This window comes from Protopterus annectens, chromosome 6.part0, assembly GCF_019279795.1.
Source record: "Protopterus annectens isolate FY-2018-M chromosome 6.part0, PAN1.0, whole genome shotgun sequence".
Lineage (NCBI taxonomy): Eukaryota > Metazoa > Chordata > Ceratodontiformes > Protopteridae > Protopterus > Protopterus annectens.
The window spans coordinates 872,766,637-872,787,862 of record NC_056737.1 but is presented as its reverse complement, the minus strand read 5'-3'; the positions used below and the strand labels follow the sequence as shown (position 1 = coordinate 872,787,862).

Genomic DNA, 21,226 nt, shown 5'->3' with positions numbered 1-21,226 from the left:
TCCTCTTCAACTTCATTCTTGTCTTGGTTCTTTTGCTAAAAGAGTCTGAATGTAAGCCATATGTTTCATTCAGTAAGAAAACTTCTACATAGGGGACTCACCCTTCCTGCTTGCTTGTAACCCAAAAAAGCTCCTGTCATTGACAAGAGTATGCTATTCATGAGTTGCTTACAGATGTGTTAATTTTTCCTGGTGCTTGTTTGAAGGTTGACAACCAGCATTCCCATGATAGTCCAAGACTGTTAAGGTATTAGTTGTGTCACAGCCTCATGCCAATTCCCAGGTACCTGCATTTGATTAATGAATCCCTGCACACTGAGAAGCCCCCCCCCCCCCATGTATCTGTTACTAATATCTCTGTGTATGAAACTGCAGATACTGAGGAAGAAACTGTCTACTATACGAGTCAAGAAACCTGAATAACTTGAGCCTTACAAACTCTATCCAGTAGGCCTTATGCCTCTGGCATCAGTCTTGCTGATGTTTGCTTCACTGCCTTCAGGATTTGACTATGAAAGGTTCACAGAGGAGTACATATGGTGGCTTGGCAGACAGTCCATATTTTGCCACAAGCTGCTGGGTGAACCTTCTTTTCAGTTAGCATATCATTTAAAGGAGGTAAAAGCTCATCTTGAAACAGTCTTCCATCTCTGTGTTTGAAGACCTGTTTTATAATTCTAAGATCCACTCCTTATGTATGCCTGCTATAAAGAACATGCCTTCACTCCCCCTGCCCTTCCCGTCCTTTGAGAAACAGCAAATTGTAAACCAGCAGTATTTTAAAGGGAGTTGACAGCTAGCTGACTTTCACAAATGCTGCCTTGATTCTTAAAGGATATATGAGCGAAGGTTTGGATGGACTTTGAGGACATCCTGAAGTGCACTTTGTTAGATTTGACTCTCACCTTCACTTGGGAAGCCTAATAGAAACTAAAATTCTGGAGAGATTTGATAAGGGCTTGTGTGGTTAACTGAAAGAGCCTATGCTCCACTACCGAGGAGATGACATAAAACTTGTTTAAGCTATGTGAGAGGAGGTCCCAGATGCTGTTTGTAAATAGCATCTTCTAAAGCTTTTGGTTGTGCAAGCATATACTTAAATGAGTCTGGGCATGTTGTTAACACCTACGCTTGTACTGTGGCATCCACGGACACAGTTGTCAAGTTTAAGACTAAGGATGCTTCTTTGCCAAGGACGTCAAGGGATGAGTATTAGACGTGCCTTTGGGCAAGCATTTATATTTTGGGTACAGGAAGCCAGAAAGTATTCAGAAGGTTAGAAGAAAAGCAGTGTGGTCATTCTGTAGCAGATAGCCTTGTTCTAAACAGTTTAAACCAAAGAAGGCATTTGAAAAAGACCATTGGAGAGGCATCAGGGATGGAGGCAGACACTATGGCAGTGTTTTATTTCCTCGTCAATAGGGCACCTCTCAGATGTTCGTGTTTCACTGTTGCAGTCATTACAGTTGGGTTATCCTGCTGGCAGGCTACACGCAGTCGGCCTGAATTCCAAAGTCCTGGTCCGGCGTTGGTTGCTGTCTTCTCCCTGGCGTCAGTGCGTCAGGGGTATATAAGATGCAGCTGACGCCATTTTTTTTCAGTCTTTCTTGCCGCACGGTGCCCGAAGCAAAAGCAGTTCGCAAGTGCTGGTCAGCCGACTCCTGAGATTTTCAAGTTCGAATTTCAGATCCGAAGTCTTCATTAAAGCTATGTACCCCGTTGGGGAAACTTTTTTCTTGCTCCAGACCGATGTCAGAAAAGTTAATTGTATTTCTTGTGGCAAGCAAATACCTCATAAGGATTTTCATTCTTATTGTATTCCTTGCCTAGGCCTTGACCACAACGTTGCTAGTTGTCGATTTTGTGCTAGATTTAACCAACGCACTATTAAGCATCTGTTCGATTTTGCATTTCATTACTTTGGGAGAAGATTTAATTATATAATGCCGTCGGAACCGCTGACTACCGTAGTTTATAAAAAGCGCAAAGAAAAGGACAGGCATCCAAGGTCCAAAACCGACGACGAGGCTTCTGCTAGGCCAGTCGCGATTCTCAGTGAGGCACTTTTGCAGCCCCTGGCGCCCGCTACCTCAGAGCCACAGACCGCTTCCGACTCCCATGCGGAGCCGACTAGGCCGCTGGAAACTCAAGGTATTGGACCCTCAGAAACTATTGCCTCGGATGGGTCCAGAGCCCCGCTGAGCAGGCATCGGCTTCTGAGGGTGTTTTCAGACCTACACAGTTACATGTGAAAATGACTTCAAAGGCAAAGACTAAAGCGCCTCTAAAGACAAGACAAAGAAACCAGTACAACATTCCCCTGGACAGGCCTACAGATGCTTAAAATGGCCGAAGACCTAATTACTTTGATCAGGGTTCCCATCCCCCTCCTGATAAGAGGCCTAGGCAAGACGCAGAATATGCATTTTCAGACCAGGTTTCCATTTCCTCTGATTCCTCTTCTGAACAGGAATACTCTCTTCCTCCCTATGAGGATTCTGATGCTGAATAATCTATCCCTTCAGCCTCTCCTCCTCAGGATTATTCTTGTGGGGAAACCCTGCATACTGTGAGGGAGCACTTCCACTGGGAGAGCCAAGATTACTCAGAATCTAAGAAAAGGCTCAGAGATTTCCTTTTATTACCTCAGCACAGGCCCCTTGCTATTCCTCCTGCTTTAGACATTGTAGATGTCCTTTCAGAGTCCAGTCTGTCTCCTGACTCTCTGCCACGTGCTCCTGTTAAGCCAGACAGATACTACAGGGTTCCTGATTCACACATTTCTTTATAAAAACCCTGCTGCTGACCCAGAAACTCTCTCTCAGGGTCCCATGAGGGTCAAGGCTTCCACTGCAAAAAAACCCATCCCCTCTGATAGGGATTCAAGGGCCCTGGACAGATGGGGGAAAAAGATTTACACTTCTGCTACTTTGGCTGTAAGGGCCTTAAATTGTCAGTTTCATATGCTTAAATATCAGCAATACCTTATGTCACTGCTTAAACAGAAAATGTTGATAAATTCTGAATGTGCAGAAAACCAAGAAATGCAGGATTTATTGCATGCAGCTGAACAAGTGGGAAAGCATACTTTGCAATGTGGTTTTGATTCTCTGGAGGCCTCCTGCAGGGCCGCTGTTATGGGTTCTGTCATTAGGAGGCATGCTTGGTTAAAGGAACAGAATCTGCCTGATCATGTTAAAGCAAAATTATTAGATGTTCCATTACAGCATGATACCTTGTTTGGTGTTAAAGCAGAAGAGGTGTTGAAGAAAATGGAGGACAAAGCTAAATCTATGCAAACAGTCAAGGATTTCTTACAGGTACAGCCTCCCAGATTTAGCAGGAACTGGCCTAGAAAGAATTGGTCCTTTCCAGTGTTAGACAGGCCACAAAGAGGCAGATACAGACACCCCAGGTTCATACAGGTCTAAACAATGGGGTGCTTCTACCTCCAAAAGCGGAGAAGATAAATCACAGCCATACAGAAAAAAGTCTCAATGACTTCTTCCTGCCAGCACCAAGCACTTATGTTCTGGCAGCTCCTTTAGGGGGAAAACTAGCACTTTTTTCACAAAATTGGCACATGATCACCCAGGACAAATGGGTCTTGAATATAGTGTCACAAGGCTACAAATCCCACTTTCACACCCTGCCGAGGGCAAACGGTATGCCAGACCTGCCACACAACCAATGGGCAGAGGCATAAAAACAAGTTTCATCCCTTATGGACATGAGGGCCATTCAGCGAGTACCACAACAAGAGCAGGGACAAGGTTTTTACTCAAGACTGTTCTTCGTGCCCAGAAAGGACAAAGCCTGGAGACCAGTACTGGACCTGTCTATTCTAAACACATTTTTGGATATTCCAAAATTCAAAATGTTGACACTGCAGCAGCTTATGCCCATGCTGGGCAAGAAGGCTTGGCTTGTGACTTAAGACCTAAAAGAGGCATACCTGATTGTCCCCATCAGGCAATCATGCAGAAGATGCCTCAGATTTATAGCTGGCTCAATGCACTACCAATTCTCTGCACTGCCCTTTGGCTTATCTACTGCGCCCAGGGTCTTCACAAAATGCCTGGCACCAGTAATTGCATTTTGCAGACAGAGGAATATAGATTTACCCTTACTTGGACGACTGTCTTATTCAAGCAGAGAACAAGGACATTCTACTACAGCATCTTGCATTTGTAAAAAGATTACTAACATGCCTAGGGAACACAGTAAACGAAAGATAATCAAAACTAGTACCCTCTCAAGAGATAATATTCCTGGGTGCAAGCTTAAGTACAACTGCCTAGATGGCTTATCTCACGCCAGACAAACAAAGACAACTGAGTACTTATTTCAAAATGTTGGCAACAAAGACCCAGTTATCTGCAAGAAAAATTCTGCAGACTTTGGGCTTCATGGCATCCTGCATTCTACTAATTCTATATGCAAAACTGCATATGAGGAAACTACAATGGTATCTAAAAAGTGTTTGGACTCAACATTGCCACAGCCTGGAAACTATAATCACCCTCATTCCCTGCCTGCAACAGGAGTTTCGATGGTGGGCAAATGCCTGTCACCACAGCTAGGGACAGCCATTCACCTTACCCACAGCCAGGCAGACATTAACAGATGCATCAGATTATGCCTGGGGGGGGGGGGGCATATGGCAGGAAGATATTCAGGGCACATGGTCTGCAAGCCAAATGCATCTACATATCAATCAAAAAGAGATGCTGTCTGTTCAGAATGCCTTGACAGCCTTCAAGGATCTACTTCATCCAGGACAACTGCTGATAAATTCGGACAATACCACAGACATATGGTACATAAACAAGCAGGGAGGCACACATTCCCTACCCCCTCTGCAGACTAGCCATGACTTTGTGGAACACAGCATTGACTTACCAAGTACATCTGCAAGCTCAATTCCTGCCATGAAAGATAGAAGCAGAAACCTAATGGATCCCCACGAGTGGAAATTGGATCCACAAGTCTTCAGCATGATAACAAGAAACTGGGGATGCCCGCACATAGACCTGTTTGCCTCCCCTCACAACTACCAACTACAGAGATTCTGCACAAGGATTTATCACAAGCAAAACTTAACAGTATATACCTTTCCTCCACTGCCTCTCCTCCCCAAGGTTACTCCTAAATGTCAGACAAGAAGCCAAAAATTATATTGATTGCCCCAGACTGGCCCGCCAGCACTGGTACCCATTCCTAAAGAGCTTGTCTCAAGGCCCATCCTGGACATTACGTCAAATTCCTCACTTAATGACCCAACAAAACAGTCCAGTCCTGCACAGCCAACTCAGGACCTTAAATCTGGCAGCATGGCGGATAACGTAGCCATTCAAAGCACACCCCTCTCTAAAGCAGTGATGGATGTTATTTTGGAGGCCAGGAGGCCTAGCACCAGAAAATCCTATGCAGAAAAATGGAAGAGATTCTGTGCTTGGAACCAGGCACAAGGAATTGTCACGATTGTACCAAATATTCCTCACATTTTGCAATACTTAACTGAGATGCTGGACAAAGGCCTATCCTTTTCATCAGTTAAGATTCATGCCTCTGCCATTTCAGCTCGTTACAATAGAGAACCGCCTCTTTTTTTCTCATCCATTAATGCAGTACCTCAGAGGGGCCAAAAACATAAGACCTCCAAGGAAAGCACCAATACCTGCATGGGACCTCAATTATGTATTGGAAAAGCTCACACTGCCTCCTTTTGAGCCAGCCTCTACAGCTGATATAAAATTCCTATCCTGGAAAACAGCTCTGCTCCTAGCAATAACTTCTGCAAGATGAGTCTCCGAGTTACAGGCACTCATGGCTGTGGAACCTTTTATTTTCCATCCTGACAGGGTTTCTCTGAGGACAAACCCGACATTTATGCCTAAGGTAGTGTCCAGTGTGGCCCTTAATCAAACAATTAATGTGCCTACCTTTTATCCAAACCCACAGAATAGGGGCGAGAGACTTCTGCATTCTTTGGACATTCACAGGCAGCTACGCTTCTACTTGCACAGAACCAAAGCTTTCAGAAAGACTCAACAACTTCTAGTGGCATATGCTGCAGGATCACAAGGAAAGGCTATCTCAAAGCAAACTATTTCAAAGTGGATAGGCCACTGCATTTGTTTCTGTTATTCACAGCATGGCAAATCAGTGCCTAAGGGCATTAGGCCCCATTCAACCAGAGCAGCAGCCTTCCTCAGAGGAGTACCAAGCAAAGACCCTTAGAAGCTGCAACTTGGAGTTCAGTGCACACTTTTACAAATCACTATCACTTACCTCTCTACTCTAAATCCAGGGCAGGCTTTGCCACTGCAGTTTTGCAGGGCCTCTTAGCCTCTCCTAATCCTATTTAGCCCAAGCCTCCCAACCTAAGCTTTGGGATTCAACCCAATTGTAATGACTGCAACAGTGAAACACGATGAACATAGTACAGTTGTGTACCTACTATAAATGTAGATGTTAGAGTGTATTCACTGTTGCAGTCCAGGTTACCCACCCACCATCCCCCTTTCCTTTGCTGGGACTTATCTGTACTTCTCTATTCTATACAACCTATGTGGTATATTTGCTGGTAGTTGGAGGATGTTTACTTTAGTGCATGCATGCTTATTGGCATAATTTAGCCTACCCTTTAGAGGGCACCTGACATCTGGGGCAAGAAAAACTGAAGAAAATGGCGTTGGCTGCATCTTATATACCCCTAGCGCACTGACGTCTGGGAGGAGGTGACAGCAACCGATGCCGGACCAGGACTTTGGAATTCAGTCCGACTGCGGGTAGCCTGCCAGCAGGACAACCCAATTGTAATGACTGCAACAGTGAATACACTCTAACATCTACATTTATAGTAGGTACACAACTTTACTTTGAGTGCATCGCCCAACCATCTTGTTTCAAGCCGAGTGCAGTTTGTTGGATGAGGGAGTTTGTAAGCTGTATGTGCAAAATGGAATTCAGAGTGATTTGTAAGCCTGTGGGCATGCCTGCTACTGTTCCAAACCTGTTGTCCATAGCAGAATATATCTTAAGTGACGTATTAACATGCATAGAAAAACATTTTTCTTATAAAATGAGCACAAAGCTTCAACGTTAGGCTGCTGTTCCAAGAATAAAAGGGCCATGGAGACCAGTGCTTGGTGCAAGACTTAAACCTATACATTCCTGTTTACAAAGAGCACAGAAAATTCCTCCAGCACCTAACAGGATGAGCACATTTTCAGTTCAGCACCTTACCCTTTGGACTGACTTGTGCTACCAGGGTGTTTACAAGGTATTTGGCCGCAGCCTTGTGTTTACTCTCCTCTGTTGTCAAAGCATTGACTTTTACCCATACCTAGATGATTGACAGATCAGGCAAAGTCCCAGGAGGAGTAGAAAGCCGCATACAGTTACATGTTTCAGTGCTTCACCAGGCCAAGGATTTTCCTCATCCTGCAGAACTCTAGACGTTCTTCGTGTTTCACTGTTACAGTCATGACATTTGGGTAATCCAGCTACTGGTACTTCCCTATATGACTGCAGGAGCCATTCTCTAGGCTTTAGATTACATGTCACTCCAGTCTTGGTTTCTTTCATAAGACACTACCTGAGGATTATATTCCTGCCTTGTTTGCATCCATTCCATTCATCCTAAGCACAGAAGAGGTTATCAGGGACCTGGGGACCCAGGTTGACAGTGGCCTTTCTTTTGACACTCACATTGCTAAAGTGGTTAGAAAGACCTTCTACATTGCCCACCTGATCATGAAGGGATTCACATCCAGATCTAGTGAGGTCATTGTTCCCCTGTACTCTTCACTTATCAGACCAATGATCGAGTACAATGTCCCATTCGGGATGTATCTCACCCGACATCTGCAGCAATTGGAGAGACCCCAAAAGTTCCTCACCAAAAGGATAAAGGGACTCCAAAATCTGTCATATGCTGCCAGATTGAAGAAACTCCAGCTCTATTCAGTCGCATACCGTCTGCTCAGAGGTGACATGTGCCTGACATACAAGGCCATGTCCATCCCAGAATTAATGGACATGCTTCACCTCAAAAAATCCAAATCCACCAAAACCACTAGAGCAAGCGACTTAAACCTTAGCACGGATATAAATAGGACGTGCTGGAGGGATAGATTTATCACTCAGAGACTCCCTATGCTGTGGAATAAAATCCCGGTCCATGTGAGGCAGAGCACCTCGCTGACTCTGTTCAAGAGAAATCTAGACCTGTGGATGGGAGATCGTAGGTTTACCCCGGGAATCATCTCTGTGTCACTGCTGGACAGAGGCACAACAAACTAATGGGCACAGTATTTTTTCATATAAGGGGTGGCGTAAGCCACAAAAATTTGGGCTAGGCTTATAAATGCCTTAGGGCAGATAGCCTAGTATAAACCTATGAACCTATGAACCTAGCTGATGGTTTTAAACCAGATTTATTGTAACCCATGTGTACTACTTTGCATTTGTTTTCTGCTGAACCTTATGTTCCATTTGTCTGCCCTCTTGGTCAACTTTTTCCAAATCCTGTCCTAGACTTTCCCAGCTCCCCACTCTTCATTCGTCTGTCTTAGACACACTGTCTTTTGTCCTGTTAGTGTCACATTCATATGTGGCCATATTGGTCTTGTTCGTGTCTTCATGTCTTTGTCTTTACCTTTGAGTACTCCATCCCTGACCCATTCTCAGTCATCCTTAACCCTCACTTCCAGCACAGCCTAGTCGCTCATAAAATCCTACATGACCATCTTTTTTCTCTTCCGTCCCCCCTTGCTCTAAACTGTACAGTTGTGTGATACGTGTTCACTAACACTGCTGTGTCCTGAGCATCCATGAACTCCCTCTGTATTAATTGGGATCACACAAAGAATTCTCTCCTTTCTGGTAAGACCTCATTCACCTCATACTGTCTCCAGTGTTAGAGATTGGGAGGTCCCATTCTGCTTCTAGGAGATTCAGATTCCTCAAAAAACAGTATTGTACTCTTAGTCCTGCTCTATTCCTTTTTCTCTCATATTTTCCTCCCTTCATGCAACAGGGATTAATTATATGCTATGTTCTTTAACCGCACCCCCCCCCCCCCCCATACACTTACCTTGACTCTTGGACACAATGTGGGTTCTAACCTTGCCCTCACTCCTCTGCTTTATCTGTAGTATGCACACGCGGTGTAAGCAAAATGTAAAAATAGATATTTTCAACAGCATTGTTGACTTTCAGAAAATAGAAAACAAGTTTTCACTGTGGAATAAGGCCTCATTTACACCACACTGTAGTGTAAGTATTAACAAGTAATGCAGCCTTCAAAATAAGGGAAAACTTCTTAATGACACTTTCATTTTTTTGGCATTCTTTTTGCTCTGTTTCTCTCTCCATTGTTTCCTGAAGTCTGGGGTGTGGGATCAGGCCAACTGGAAATAGGACTGTCTTCTTGTAGAAGAATTTTTTTCTTAGTTACTGTCATCTGGTTTCTTCATTGGCATGCAGTGAGCTTTGAGAGGCATATCCACATTTGTGTGTGATTTGATCAGACTAGACAGGCATATTCATGTGATCCCTGATCTACACCAGGAGTTCTGCCATTGATGTTATGTCCAAGCACCTCCTCAAGAGACGTGAGCAAGGTAAGCCTCTTCATTTCTCTCCTCTCTCAAGCCAGCTCCAAGAGATGCCCAAGCTACTTAGTTGTACTTGGGTCATCCCTATGTGCAAATGGAGCTAGCTTTCTTTGCCTCACTGTTTCGAGATCTTTAAAATAGTCTTTTCTTTGACTAGAATATGAGCCTAGTAAACCTAATTGACTTATCCCATTTTGATGGCTACTTCTGTCAGTTTGTAGAAAGTATCCATGTGCCTTTTTCTTGGTTTGGTGTTTTTTTCTTTTCTTACCTCACATTTGATGGCTTTTGTGTAGGTTGCTGCTTCACCTCTTTACCTCCTTTCTGTATAATTCATTTGTAGCCTGTACAGAGATGCATCCCATCCGTTGATAGCACTAATCTTAAGATTCTGTGATACAGGCAGAGTGTCTGCACCTCCCATCTTGCATTACTACTTGATGATCTTCCATTTTACTGTTACAGTATTTCTTAGACTAGGGGTCCCCATCCAAGGGTGGCCCAATGTCCATCCAGTATACCAAAGCCTTTAGGCTGCAAAGGGTATGCCGTACGTCACAGTATGCTCCCCGCATACAATGTAGGGCATAAAAGTGACCTTCTAAAGTACCATCCTCCAAACTTCTTTTCCACCTGTCTGAATGCCATTTTTGATCATTGATGTGTACACTTGCTTCATTTGCTGGCTCACAAAGCCATTTTCCGATAAGTACCCCATTGGAGTTTTGTTACTTTTTTCCCTTTGTTTTTGTTGATTGTTCATCCAAAAAGGGTAAATGCCTGTGCAGGAGACAGATTCCCTGTAAAGAGAGTCACAAGCAGTGTTTATTTTGTCTAGACGCTTCCCACAACCATATGTCGTGCTCTATTTGCCAGGCTTTCGTTCTAAAGACTCTGCATAGTTGGCTTTCCTCTTTGGCCATATATTTAGAAAATCAACGTTTTAGGCTTTTGGTAAAAGTTGTTATGGAAGGAACTTCCCACTCTGAGGGTCAGCCATCCATGAAGAAGACAGCCAAGAAAGCTAGGTCTTATTCTTCAGCTGTGTTGCCTTTGCCAGACATCTCTCTCTCTCTCTCTAGGCTAGTGAAAGCCGGGAAAGTCACCTTTGTTGGATTCATGTGCCACAACCCTTTCATAGGCCAGCATGGATCTGGCTTCACGCATGTCCCTGGAGGCCTTACAGACATCCAGTTCGATTGTTCTGGGGGAACTGTGGCTGATTAACAAAGGGCCTAGGGGTGTTCCTCAGATTTTGGTTTGGAAGGAGGTACCAACTACCATTATAGTGCGTCTTACAGGTTCTGAGCCTTCTAACTTTTACAAGGCAGACATCCCTTTAAAGAGGAAACAAAAAACTAAACCTGTTCCTCCTGCTCCTAAGGGCACTCAGAGTGGCAGAATTTCATTCATGGTATGTTTAATGCCCTTATGGTTTTGAAGCCTCCTGAAGGACTTTTTGTTCCAGCATCTCCCCACGATCTAGTCCCCTTAAGAGGCCTAGGGAACAAGATTCTTCTTCTGAGGATTTAGATGAGGAATCCCTTGCCTATTCTTTCCACATTCCTTCTCCCTTAGACCATGGTTTTGAGAGAGAAGTCCACTAGTCCTGATCCTCCTTTTGAGGCAATTTCCTTTAGGGACACAATTTCCAGAATGATGGAATTTTTCAAATGGAATGGTGTTCGGGTGAGGTTAAGAAGAGGTATAAAGAGCTTCTGCAAATGAAATCATCTAGACTTTCTGCTGTTCTTCCTGTTCTGGCTGCCTTGTTGGATACTTTTTCTACTACAGCTCAGGCTCCTGATTCTCAACCGCCTGATCCCCAAAAATCTAATAGGTTTTATAAGGTGCCTGATTTTTGCAAGTTCCATTATAAGGGTCGTCATCTGACCCTTATGTGGTGTCTGTGGCATCTGACAAGCCATCAGAGTTACTGGTTTCTACAAAGTTGCTTCCTTCTGATAAGGACAGTAGAACTATGAAAAGACTGGGTAAGATGGTATATACCTCAGTTACCTTTGGTTTTAGGGTGTCTGTTATCAGACCCATATGACCAGATGTATTTTGGCTCTCCTTTCTCAGGCCTTTCATGTTATTTCTGTCCCTTGTGACTCTGGGGGGAAGACTTCTGCTGTGTCCTTGTTAAGGACTTCTTCTCAGGTTGCTCGCTACTCTGTTAAATGCAGTTATGATGCAGCAGATGCCCCAGTACTTGCATATTATTGCAACCAGATTTCGAAGTTGCTCTAATTCGTAATGTCATAGCAAAACTAGCTTATCTTAGTGAAAAAAGGGTGTGTAAACTCCAAATTAGTATTGTATCACATTGGTTCTGAAACAGGAATAGGAATAACAGCAAAATTCTTCTTCCTGGGTAGCGTTCTTTACTGCTGTAGCTGAATGCAAAATTACGTTAAGGCATGCAGTAGCAGCTTGCCAGTAACAGCAGCTATTCAGGCTACTTGATTTAGCATTTATACATGTTCTCAGGAGTTTCATACAGTGAGGTGTGAGACCACTTCCTTCACTTCTTTATATGCTTTCAGCTGCATCAGTAAGCTTCACTTACATTTACTCTCCACCTCAAATTCATCCTTAAAGCACAGTTTTCTGTCCATCTGCACCACGTGTCTGCTTTAGCTGTTCATGTTTATTTTGAACTGTGGTATACTGTTTCCCTCTCCATACAGTATGACTTGTCTGTCTCCCTGAAAAACAAGACTAGGATACATCCCATATATTTGAACTGAAAAATGGTCGCATTTCCAACATGCACTTCAGAAGAAACTTTGACAAGGTAGATATATCTGCATGATTAGAGCTTGGAAATAGTCCACTTCTTATGTCAAAAATCTGATTGCGTTAATATGGAAGTGCAATGCCCCTTCTAGGGGTGCTGCTTTGGGCTTTGTGCTGCGGAGATATTCCTGGCTTCAGGTTCAACCTTTGCCTTATGATAAGGCAAAGTTGATAGATGCTCCTCTGGATAACAAACATTTGTTTGGTGCTGCTGCTGCAGGTTTAAGTCCCTACAGAGAAAGGGTAAGTTAAGGCTTTACAAGTTCTAAAACATATTTTTGTTTCTCCTGTACATAAATTCCAAAGGAATTACCCTAGTAAGCAAGCTTTTGTTCGTGGGCAGTCTCACCCTCAACCCAAATGTAAGAAGGGTGGTAGAAGGGCTCCTTCTGCTAAAGCTACCCAGACTCCTATAGCTCAGAAGTCTTTTTCCTGACAAACCAGGTGCTGTCTGACTATCCTGTTTTTCACAGCCACATTTCTCTTTCTTTCTTTACGTGTCTCTTCCTGTTTGGTTAAAGATTACTTAAGATTCCGGAGTTCTTTCCGTCATTTGCCAAGGTTACTACATGGTGTGCAAATGTCTTCCCCCTTTCGTGGACATTCCTCAGCCCCCTTAGGAACAGTTAGCTTTTTTTTCCCATAGGTCCTTCAGGGTCTCTTGACTCTGGGAACTATTCAAGAAGTTGCAGATTCTCAAAGGGGGAAGGAGTTTTATTCTGGAATGTTTTTGGTCCCCGGAAAAGAAGATACTGGGAGATTCATTTTGGATCTCTCACCTAAATACTTTGCTGAAAGTCCACTTCTTTCAGATGTTGTCCATTCAGACTGCTTCCTCTGCTACTTCCTCAGGCTTTTCTGGTTTCTCTGGGCTTTCAAGGTTGCTTATCTTCATTCCCTTTTCAGGAAGTTTGTGTCTCTCTGCTTCCTGACATTTTCAGTTCTCTGCTTTGCCCTTTAGCCTGTCTACTGTCCAAATGATAGTGACCAAATGCCTCACTCATGTGATTGCTTTTTGCAGGTTAAGGGGGTTACAGGTCTTTCCCTACCTGGACAGCCTACTTTTTAAGGCCTCCTGTCCAGCGATTCTGCTGCAGCATCTTCACTTTGGTATTTCTCACCTGCAAAGCCTGGGGTTCACCATAAATTTCCGAAAGTCCTTCCTAACTCCTTCACAGGACCATATTTCTGGGATGTAGTATCCAGATTGTTCTAATGCTGGCATTCCTGCCTCCTCCAAGGACCTTAACTTTCATTGCCTTGTTTCAGTCCCTTCTTCCTTTAGCCTGAGTTACAGCCAGGGAATTTCTGAGAGCTCTGGGTGTCGTGGCCTTCACCATTCCCTTGCTCCCTCGAAGTCCCTCTTCTTCATTCTTCAAACTGGAATTTCAGTGGTGGATTTGCCAGCTGTCTCTCAATACAGGGCTTCCTTTTCAACCTCCACTCCCCTGTCAGGAGCTGTTCTTCACATGTGCTTCAACCGTGGGATTGGGGGCTTCCTTCAGCACTCTAAAAGTGCAGGGCTTTTGGTTACTTCAACGAATGAAAGACCACATCCAGTGTCAGAGATGAGCTTTTCTGTTGTCTGTTCAAGCATTTCATCCTCTCTCCATTCCTTGGCCCCTCAAGGTACTGACAAACTAGCCCAGGAATGGAGACATGGTATGTCAACAAGTAAGGGGGGTGAGATCTTGTCTCCTGTGCAGCTTAGCATGTTAAGTGTGGGAGCTTAACTGTCCAGTATCAAGTGACACTTCAGGCAGTTTACATTCCTTCAGGTCAGAACATTATGGCAGACTCTGTGCAGGTCCATTTCACAATCTCACAAATAGATGCTTCACAGGAATGTGTTTCTGGACATTGTCCACCTGTGGGGTACTCCTGAAGTAGATCTGTTTGCCTCCCCTATGAACAGACAGCTGCTACTGTTTTTTGTGCCGGAGCCCCATGTCCTCTGGTCTGGAAGGGTTTTTTTTTTTTTTTTTTTTTTTTTTTATGCCTTACCTCCCCTTTCTCTCATTCCAAATATCCTGTTCAAGATGAAGCAAGAGGCTTTCAAAATCTTGCTGGCGACTCCCTTTTTGCCCAGATAACATTGGTGCCCTCCTCTTCTGCTGGACCTACTCGCACAAGGCAAGGGATCTGTCATCCCTCCTCACCTGTCTACTCTTTGTTTGACATTGTGGGTGATAGGATTTTGATTCCATATAGACACCTTTTTTTCTGAGGATGTGCTTAAGGTCCTGCAGGAGGCCAGGAAACCCACTACTAGAAAATCCTACATATCCAAATGGAGGAAGTTTTCTCTTGGTGCCTTTCTCGTAACCTGGATCCATTTACTGTGGATGTTCCTTTGGTTCCCTCTTATTTGTGTTAATTGCTTAGTGCTGGGTTAGCATAGTTTTCTGTTAAGTCCCACTTGTCAGCTATTTCAGCTAGCACCCCCTTTAGCTTCTAGATTTGAGGCTAAACAGTTTCTTTAAGGCGTCCTTTATATTAGATTTCCTAGGAAGCCTGTCCCTACTTCCTGGGACTTAAATTTTGTTTTAGAGAACTTGACCCAAGCTCCTTTTGAGTCTGTGGCTTCAGCTTCCTTACAGCGTTGTTTGTGGAAGACTGTTCTTTCATTGGCCCTTTTACCAGACAGACATCTGAGCTTCAAGCCATGATGGCTGTTGCCCTTTTTCAGATTTCCATAAGGACATGGTGTCCCTTCATACTAATCCTTTTTTTATGCCCACAGTTATGCATGAGTTGTCTCTTAATCAGTCTATTAATTTGCCCACTTTTTCCCTTCTCCACAGTCTGCTAGTGAGAAGGTTTTGCACACCTTGTGTTTGCATAGCCAACTCTGATATTATTTGGATAAGTTTAAAGATTTTCATAAATCTGAACAGCTTTTTGTTCCTTTTCATCCTAGGTCTTTAGGTTTGTCTGTTTCCAAGCAAACCATTTATTCTTGGATATCTAAAGGCATTTCATTTTTTGGTATTCTTTCCATGGGAAGAGCCTTCCTTCTGTTAAGGCTCATTCCATAAAGGCTGTAGCTTCTTCAGGTGCTTTTTTTCAAGGGTTTAGATACTAATTCTGTTCTTGAGGCTGCAACTTGAATTTCTGTGCATACCTTTACTAAGCACCAAGTTGGCTGTGATTTATAGGGCCAGAGTTGACTTTGCCAGGGACTCTGCATGGTTTCCTAGAGGGCACTGCTGGCCCTTCCTCATCCCAGTCTTCTTCCTGAGTTTTTGCACTTTCCGTATTTTAAAGAATGCTGCAATAGTAATATGGAAGGACACATAGTACAGTTATGTAAAATCTTACCATAATAGTAGATATCCTCGTTTTACTGTTGCAGTATTCATTCCCTCCCTTTTTCCTTCTGGATGTGCACATTGCCTACTTCCTTCCTTCTTTGGACTGTCATTCCTACTGGAGCTTTTCAGTTCTGAGGATGGTATGTCTGGACATCACCTTTATGCCCTATGCCATGCGTGGGGAGCATAGGTATGATGTACCTTTTACAACCAAACTGCTTTGGTATACTGGCTGGACGTCAGGTTGCAGTTGGCAGGTGATCCAGATTGTAAAGAATATTGCAACAGTGAAGAGAAGGACGTCTACTGTTACGGCAAGATTTTACACAACTGTACTTTTTTGACCTCTCTGCTGCCACTGTTTGTCTAAAAGGTGGCTTTAATACATTCTTTTGCAATTGCATATCTAAAAAATGGTGGAAGTGATGGAGGAGCAGTTTGAAAAGTTAGAGGGACACCGAAATAAGTCCTTATGATATGCATTTGATCTAGGTATATATCAATACCCCTATATGCAACATTCACCTCATTTCTAGACACCTCTAAGTTTGCATCATAATTTTGTACAGTAGTAGACGTGTTGCTGATGTAATCAATGGCATCATACAGAATGATGCCATTTCCCTTATCTGGTCTCATTATTCACAATAATTTGTCATTTCTCAGGAGATGTAAAAGTGCTTTTTCATCTTTAGTGAGGTTATGCCTGCAATTGTAATGTGCTGAAGAATAATTATAAAAATGTTTCTCTCAATATTTTCAAATGTTTGTGCTATATGGGATTTATCATATAAACAGAAGTATTTTTATTGAAGTCCCTTTTGTTAATAGTGATATCATTTGCATTTTGAACCTGAATAGCTAAATTTAATTTTCTAATCAAGAGCTTGAATTCAATTGAGTCAGCTATGTCATTCATTCTGGTAGGCATGAATGTTGAAGCCTTTTTTGAGCAATGAAAATACTCACTTCAAGGTGGCTGTTAAATTTTAGTCATTCTGAATAAGTGCTAATCAATCATATTCACATGTACATTTTAAGTCAGTTCTGATATTTTTCTGCCTTTCCTTCTACCTTCCTCCTTTCTTGTTTCCTATTGTGTTCTTGAAGTGCCTCAGTAAATACCTTTAGGAAGAGGAGGAATATTATCATTTCTCCCCCCTGTTAATGGACCCATTCATTAAGGGTGATATATGTGCAGCCTAGAAGCACCAGAGTTCTGTTCCTCTGGCTCCCATACAAGCATTTTCTCTCACCAAGCTCCTTGAGTGAGATCTAGAGAGGCATTCTTGGGCTTATTCTTTAAACCTCTGTTTTCCAGAACAGGATCCCGAGAGCACAACCTTTTGCCATTAGGCAAAAAGTCATGATGCTTGGACCTAGCGAGGAAGAAGTGTATTCTCTCACTGCTACTTTGGAGCTTCAGCACTCAACTGTTTGTAATGTGTGTGCAGATTCCAGTCCATTATTAGGGTTCCAGTCTAGGAATGCTTTCCTCTTTCCCAGTGTCTGGGCTCAAGGAAGAACTCTGACTTCCAGAGTATGCTTCTTGAAGCCCACTATAGCTCTGACTATGCTCATAATTCACCTGTGACTACAGGCTTAGGTCTTTGTGTGTGAAAGACGGTTACCTTAGTCTTCTCTCCTTTAAAAGACAGTCCAGATTCCATCTTTGGGATGCAGCTTTCATTGGAAAAGTTCTCTTGCCAGCCTTCTCTAAATGCAATGCGTACCTTATTCAGAAGGTAGCAGTCCTTCACAACTGCAACAACTTATAGTCCACCTTTAACCTCCTCCTCGTATTTAGCTGCTGAGAAAAGTCCTAAAGCTTCACATGATTTATCCCATGCAATGCTGGCCGTATTACTAAAGAGGATGACTTACACCAGCCCAGTAGTTGCAACCATGATTACCATTTAAGGTTTCCTGTAGGAGGAGCTCTCAGAATTTACCCTTTGCCAAAGATCTTTTACAAGGGATCTGTGAGTTTTGTATGTATTTATGGTTTTCTGTGTTTTAGACCTCTCAAGCCATCTCTAAGAAAGGAGTTTGGTAACTGGCCAGTTGTCTTTGCAGAGCTGTGAGGGCAGGCCCAGGCTGCAGTTTAACCCATAAGAAGAATTGATACTTTGAGTCAAGGCCATGGGTTCTACTCCTACTTGTTACTAGTTTTAAAGGGGCTGATTTCTTCCAGCCCTTCCTGGACCTCTCTTTACTGAGCCGCTCTGATAGATTTTAGATGGCAACTGTCCACACGGTCATGTCCTTCATGTGTGACACCTCAATAGTGTCACTGTGTTTGATCTGTACCTTTAGAGAAATTATGTTATGATTCACACCGGTTGTTTCCATTTGTCAGGTACACATTGTATAATTGCAGTGAAATTTGCATATAAAAACATTGTGTAAATAATTAAGGGAAGTGCATATTTAACACAAGTGTAGTGGATTTAGATTTTTCCCCTTGTGTAGTGCTGTATGTTAGGAATATTTTGAAAGAAAGGGTATGGTGAAAAGGCTTGAGTGTTGATTGTTGGGAAGGTGATTTTTAACATTTTAAAAACATTTAATCCTGCAGTATGTTGACTGGAGACCTAGAAGCTAGGCTGCTGCAGTGACCTATGATTTGTCAGTGGTTTCAGAGCCATCAGTACCTCACGAGTCATTTAGTGATATGTCAGTCTGTGTCACTGTAGTGTGGAGCATTGATCAGTCCTAATCAATCAATCACTGTTTAGGGCTCTCCCTTTTTACAGCCAGTTTTTTCTCACACAGGCCTTAATGTGTATTCACCACTGGCAACCTCACTTTAGCTTCCCTGTGGTTCACTTGGAATGAAATACTTCTGAAGTTAACAGGAATAATATCACTTGACTTTACAAAATCTGTATCAAACTTTTTTCATTGAACTGCTACTTTGCATCTTACACTTGATGAATTGGTTTGACAGGAGTTCTTGAAGTGTCTTATAGGTAATAGATGATGGTGAATCAGGTTCTTCGAGTCCAAGAGGAATTAACAATGTACTGTGCGAGTATTGTGGAGAGCAAATGGGTTGAATGGAAAAAAATAAAGTATGAATATACCCAAATTAGTCATTCTTCATCTATCTTCTGTCATCATATACAGTTTGTTTTCCAATTAATCAATTTAGGTTCCAGGTTTGTTTGAAGGAGATGAGTACTCAACCTTGATGACACAGTGCAAAGAAGGAGCACAGAAAGAAGGTTTGATGTTGGATTCCCATGAAGAGCTTTACAAATGGTTCACAAGTCAAGTAATTCGCAATTTGCATGTTGTGTTCACAATGAATCCATCGTCTGAAGGCTTGAAAGACAGAGCAGCTACATCCCCAGCTCTTTTTAACAGGTCAGTTATGTATTGTTTGTATAAAGTGTACCTGGTCATGTGTTAACATTTATCGGTTACATCTTTCTCCTTTGGCCACAGAAATATAAATTGCAGAAACTGAAATTGTTTTATGTGGACAGTACATTTATCAAAGTAGTACAACTTAGACCCAGCCTTCTTTTTTCTTGATCAGCAACTTCATGTATTTGAGGTATCATTGACCTTAAAAATTTGATGAGCAGACCTTATTATGCCTGATATGTTGGGTGTGTTTGGGGGGGTGGCATAAGAATTCTTGGAGCAAGCGAGAAGATTGTAGTCCCAACCCAGTTGCTGTTTTTTTACACAACAACACACAGCAATCACATTTTACAAGTGTATTATACAGTTAGATCGGATTTCACCACTGACAAGTGAGCTTTGGTTATAGCTGCAATGTAGATCGCATCTGTTCATTTCATACAGTAGTGTTTGTGGCCTAGTACCTGTTGCACATACCAAATAAGCTGTGAGATCTGAGAATTAACCTCATTGTTAGATCTGACTTTGGGAACATTCCTCCATCTAGTCCAGTTTTGCCATTTTCACTGAAGCTTCTATTTTTAATATTACATACATAGTTCACTGTTGCACACTTTGACATCAAGCACCTCATTAGTAAAGTGTAGCCCTTTTTTCCTGCTAATAGTATGGAACACATTCCTGACATTTATAATAAAAAAAAATCCCACATTTAATGCATACAGTTAATAAGCCATTAAAGTGTTTGTGTGGTTTAAAAGTCCAAAACCAAGACTCCCGTACCAGTACATTGGATTTGAAAGAGGATCACGGTATTTAAATTGCCTTATGCTCCAGGATTTCAACCCAGCCACTCAAAGGTGCAGGAAGAAATGCTTCCACAATGCCTGCTCAGAGGAAGCATTTTGGAATGCTCAGCATGTAGATCAAGAGGGCCTAATCTTTCTGTAGCACTGTCAGATGGCTAACAATAATGAGGGCAGGTACTGTGCATATATTGCTGGAAGAAATCTCCATCACTGAGGTACCTCTTCTCTCAAAATTGTACCTTCAGCTACCAACAAGTCAGGTTTGGGCCTCTCTTTTTCAGAGGGACATCTGTAGCAGTTGGGGGGAGGTGTATGATGAGCAGTGGAAGAACTTAAAAACTGTTTTGCTGTTCATGGCTCCATTCTCAAGTGATACTTGGTTCTGTCATAATTGGAATTTACTGCACTCTACAGTGAAATCTCATCAGCGTCTGTCTATTCTTTGCCCAGGGTATGTGCACTGGAGGTCAGACAACCTCTTTATTTGCCTCTCCCCTGAAGTGTTGTAAACTTTACCTGTCTTGCCTCAATTTTGCACTTCAGTTTGAGATTTCACTGTCTTGAATTATTTGGCAGCTGTAAAAAAGCGTTTTATTGTGCCCTTCTATTGTAACATCAGCGATATTTGGATCCCTTCTAGCCTTCTGAATATTTGTAAGTCATCCCTAGGAAATAAGAAATGCACATGCACATTTAAGACTTCCACTAGGATGTTCTTCGTGTTTCCCTGTTGCAGTCATTACATTTGGGTTATCTGCTTGTAGGTAGCCCTCAGTCGGCCTGATTAACAAAGTCTTGGGTCCTGCATCGGTTGCTGTCCCTTCTTCTATGATGTCAGGGGTATAAAACATGCAGCCGATGCCATTACCCCCGTCTTTCTTGTCGTGCGGTGCCTGAAGCAGAAGCAGTTCCCAAGTGCCGGTCGGCTGACTCCTGAAATTTTCGTTTTCGAGTTTCAGAACCGAAGTCTTCAACTAAAGCTAAGTACCCCACTGGGGAAACCTTTTCTTGCCCCTTACCGATGTCAGTAGAAGTTAATAATTGCATTACTTGTGGAAAGCAAATACCTCATAAAGATATTCATTCGTACTGTATTCCTTGCCAAGGCCCTGACCACGACGTACCTTGCTGTTTGTTTTGTGCTTTATTTTATCAGCGAACTGTCGGTCATCTGTATTTTTTCGCCTCTAAATATTTTGCTTCTCTGTTTAATTATCCAGAAATGTCGGTGAGCTATCCAACTACCGGAATTCCGAAAAAATGCAAGGAAAGAGAGACAGGCCGCCGAGGTCCGAAACTGCTG

At 42.8% G+C, this 21,226-nt stretch overlaps 1 protein-coding gene across 1 annotated transcript in view; it reads left to right on the top strand.

The window, feature by feature from the left end:
* Window positions 1–21,226, top strand: part of DYNC1H1 (dynein cytoplasmic 1 heavy chain 1) — a 3,754,902-nt gene that overhangs the window by 2,481,580 nt on the left and 1,252,096 nt on the right. The window contains exon 59 of the mRNA XM_044073590.1: window positions 18,897–19,111. Within this exon, the coding sequence (XP_043929525.1) occupies window positions 18,897–19,111 (215 nt within the window). The remainder of the gene's footprint in view (window positions 1–18,896; window positions 19,112–21,226) is intronic.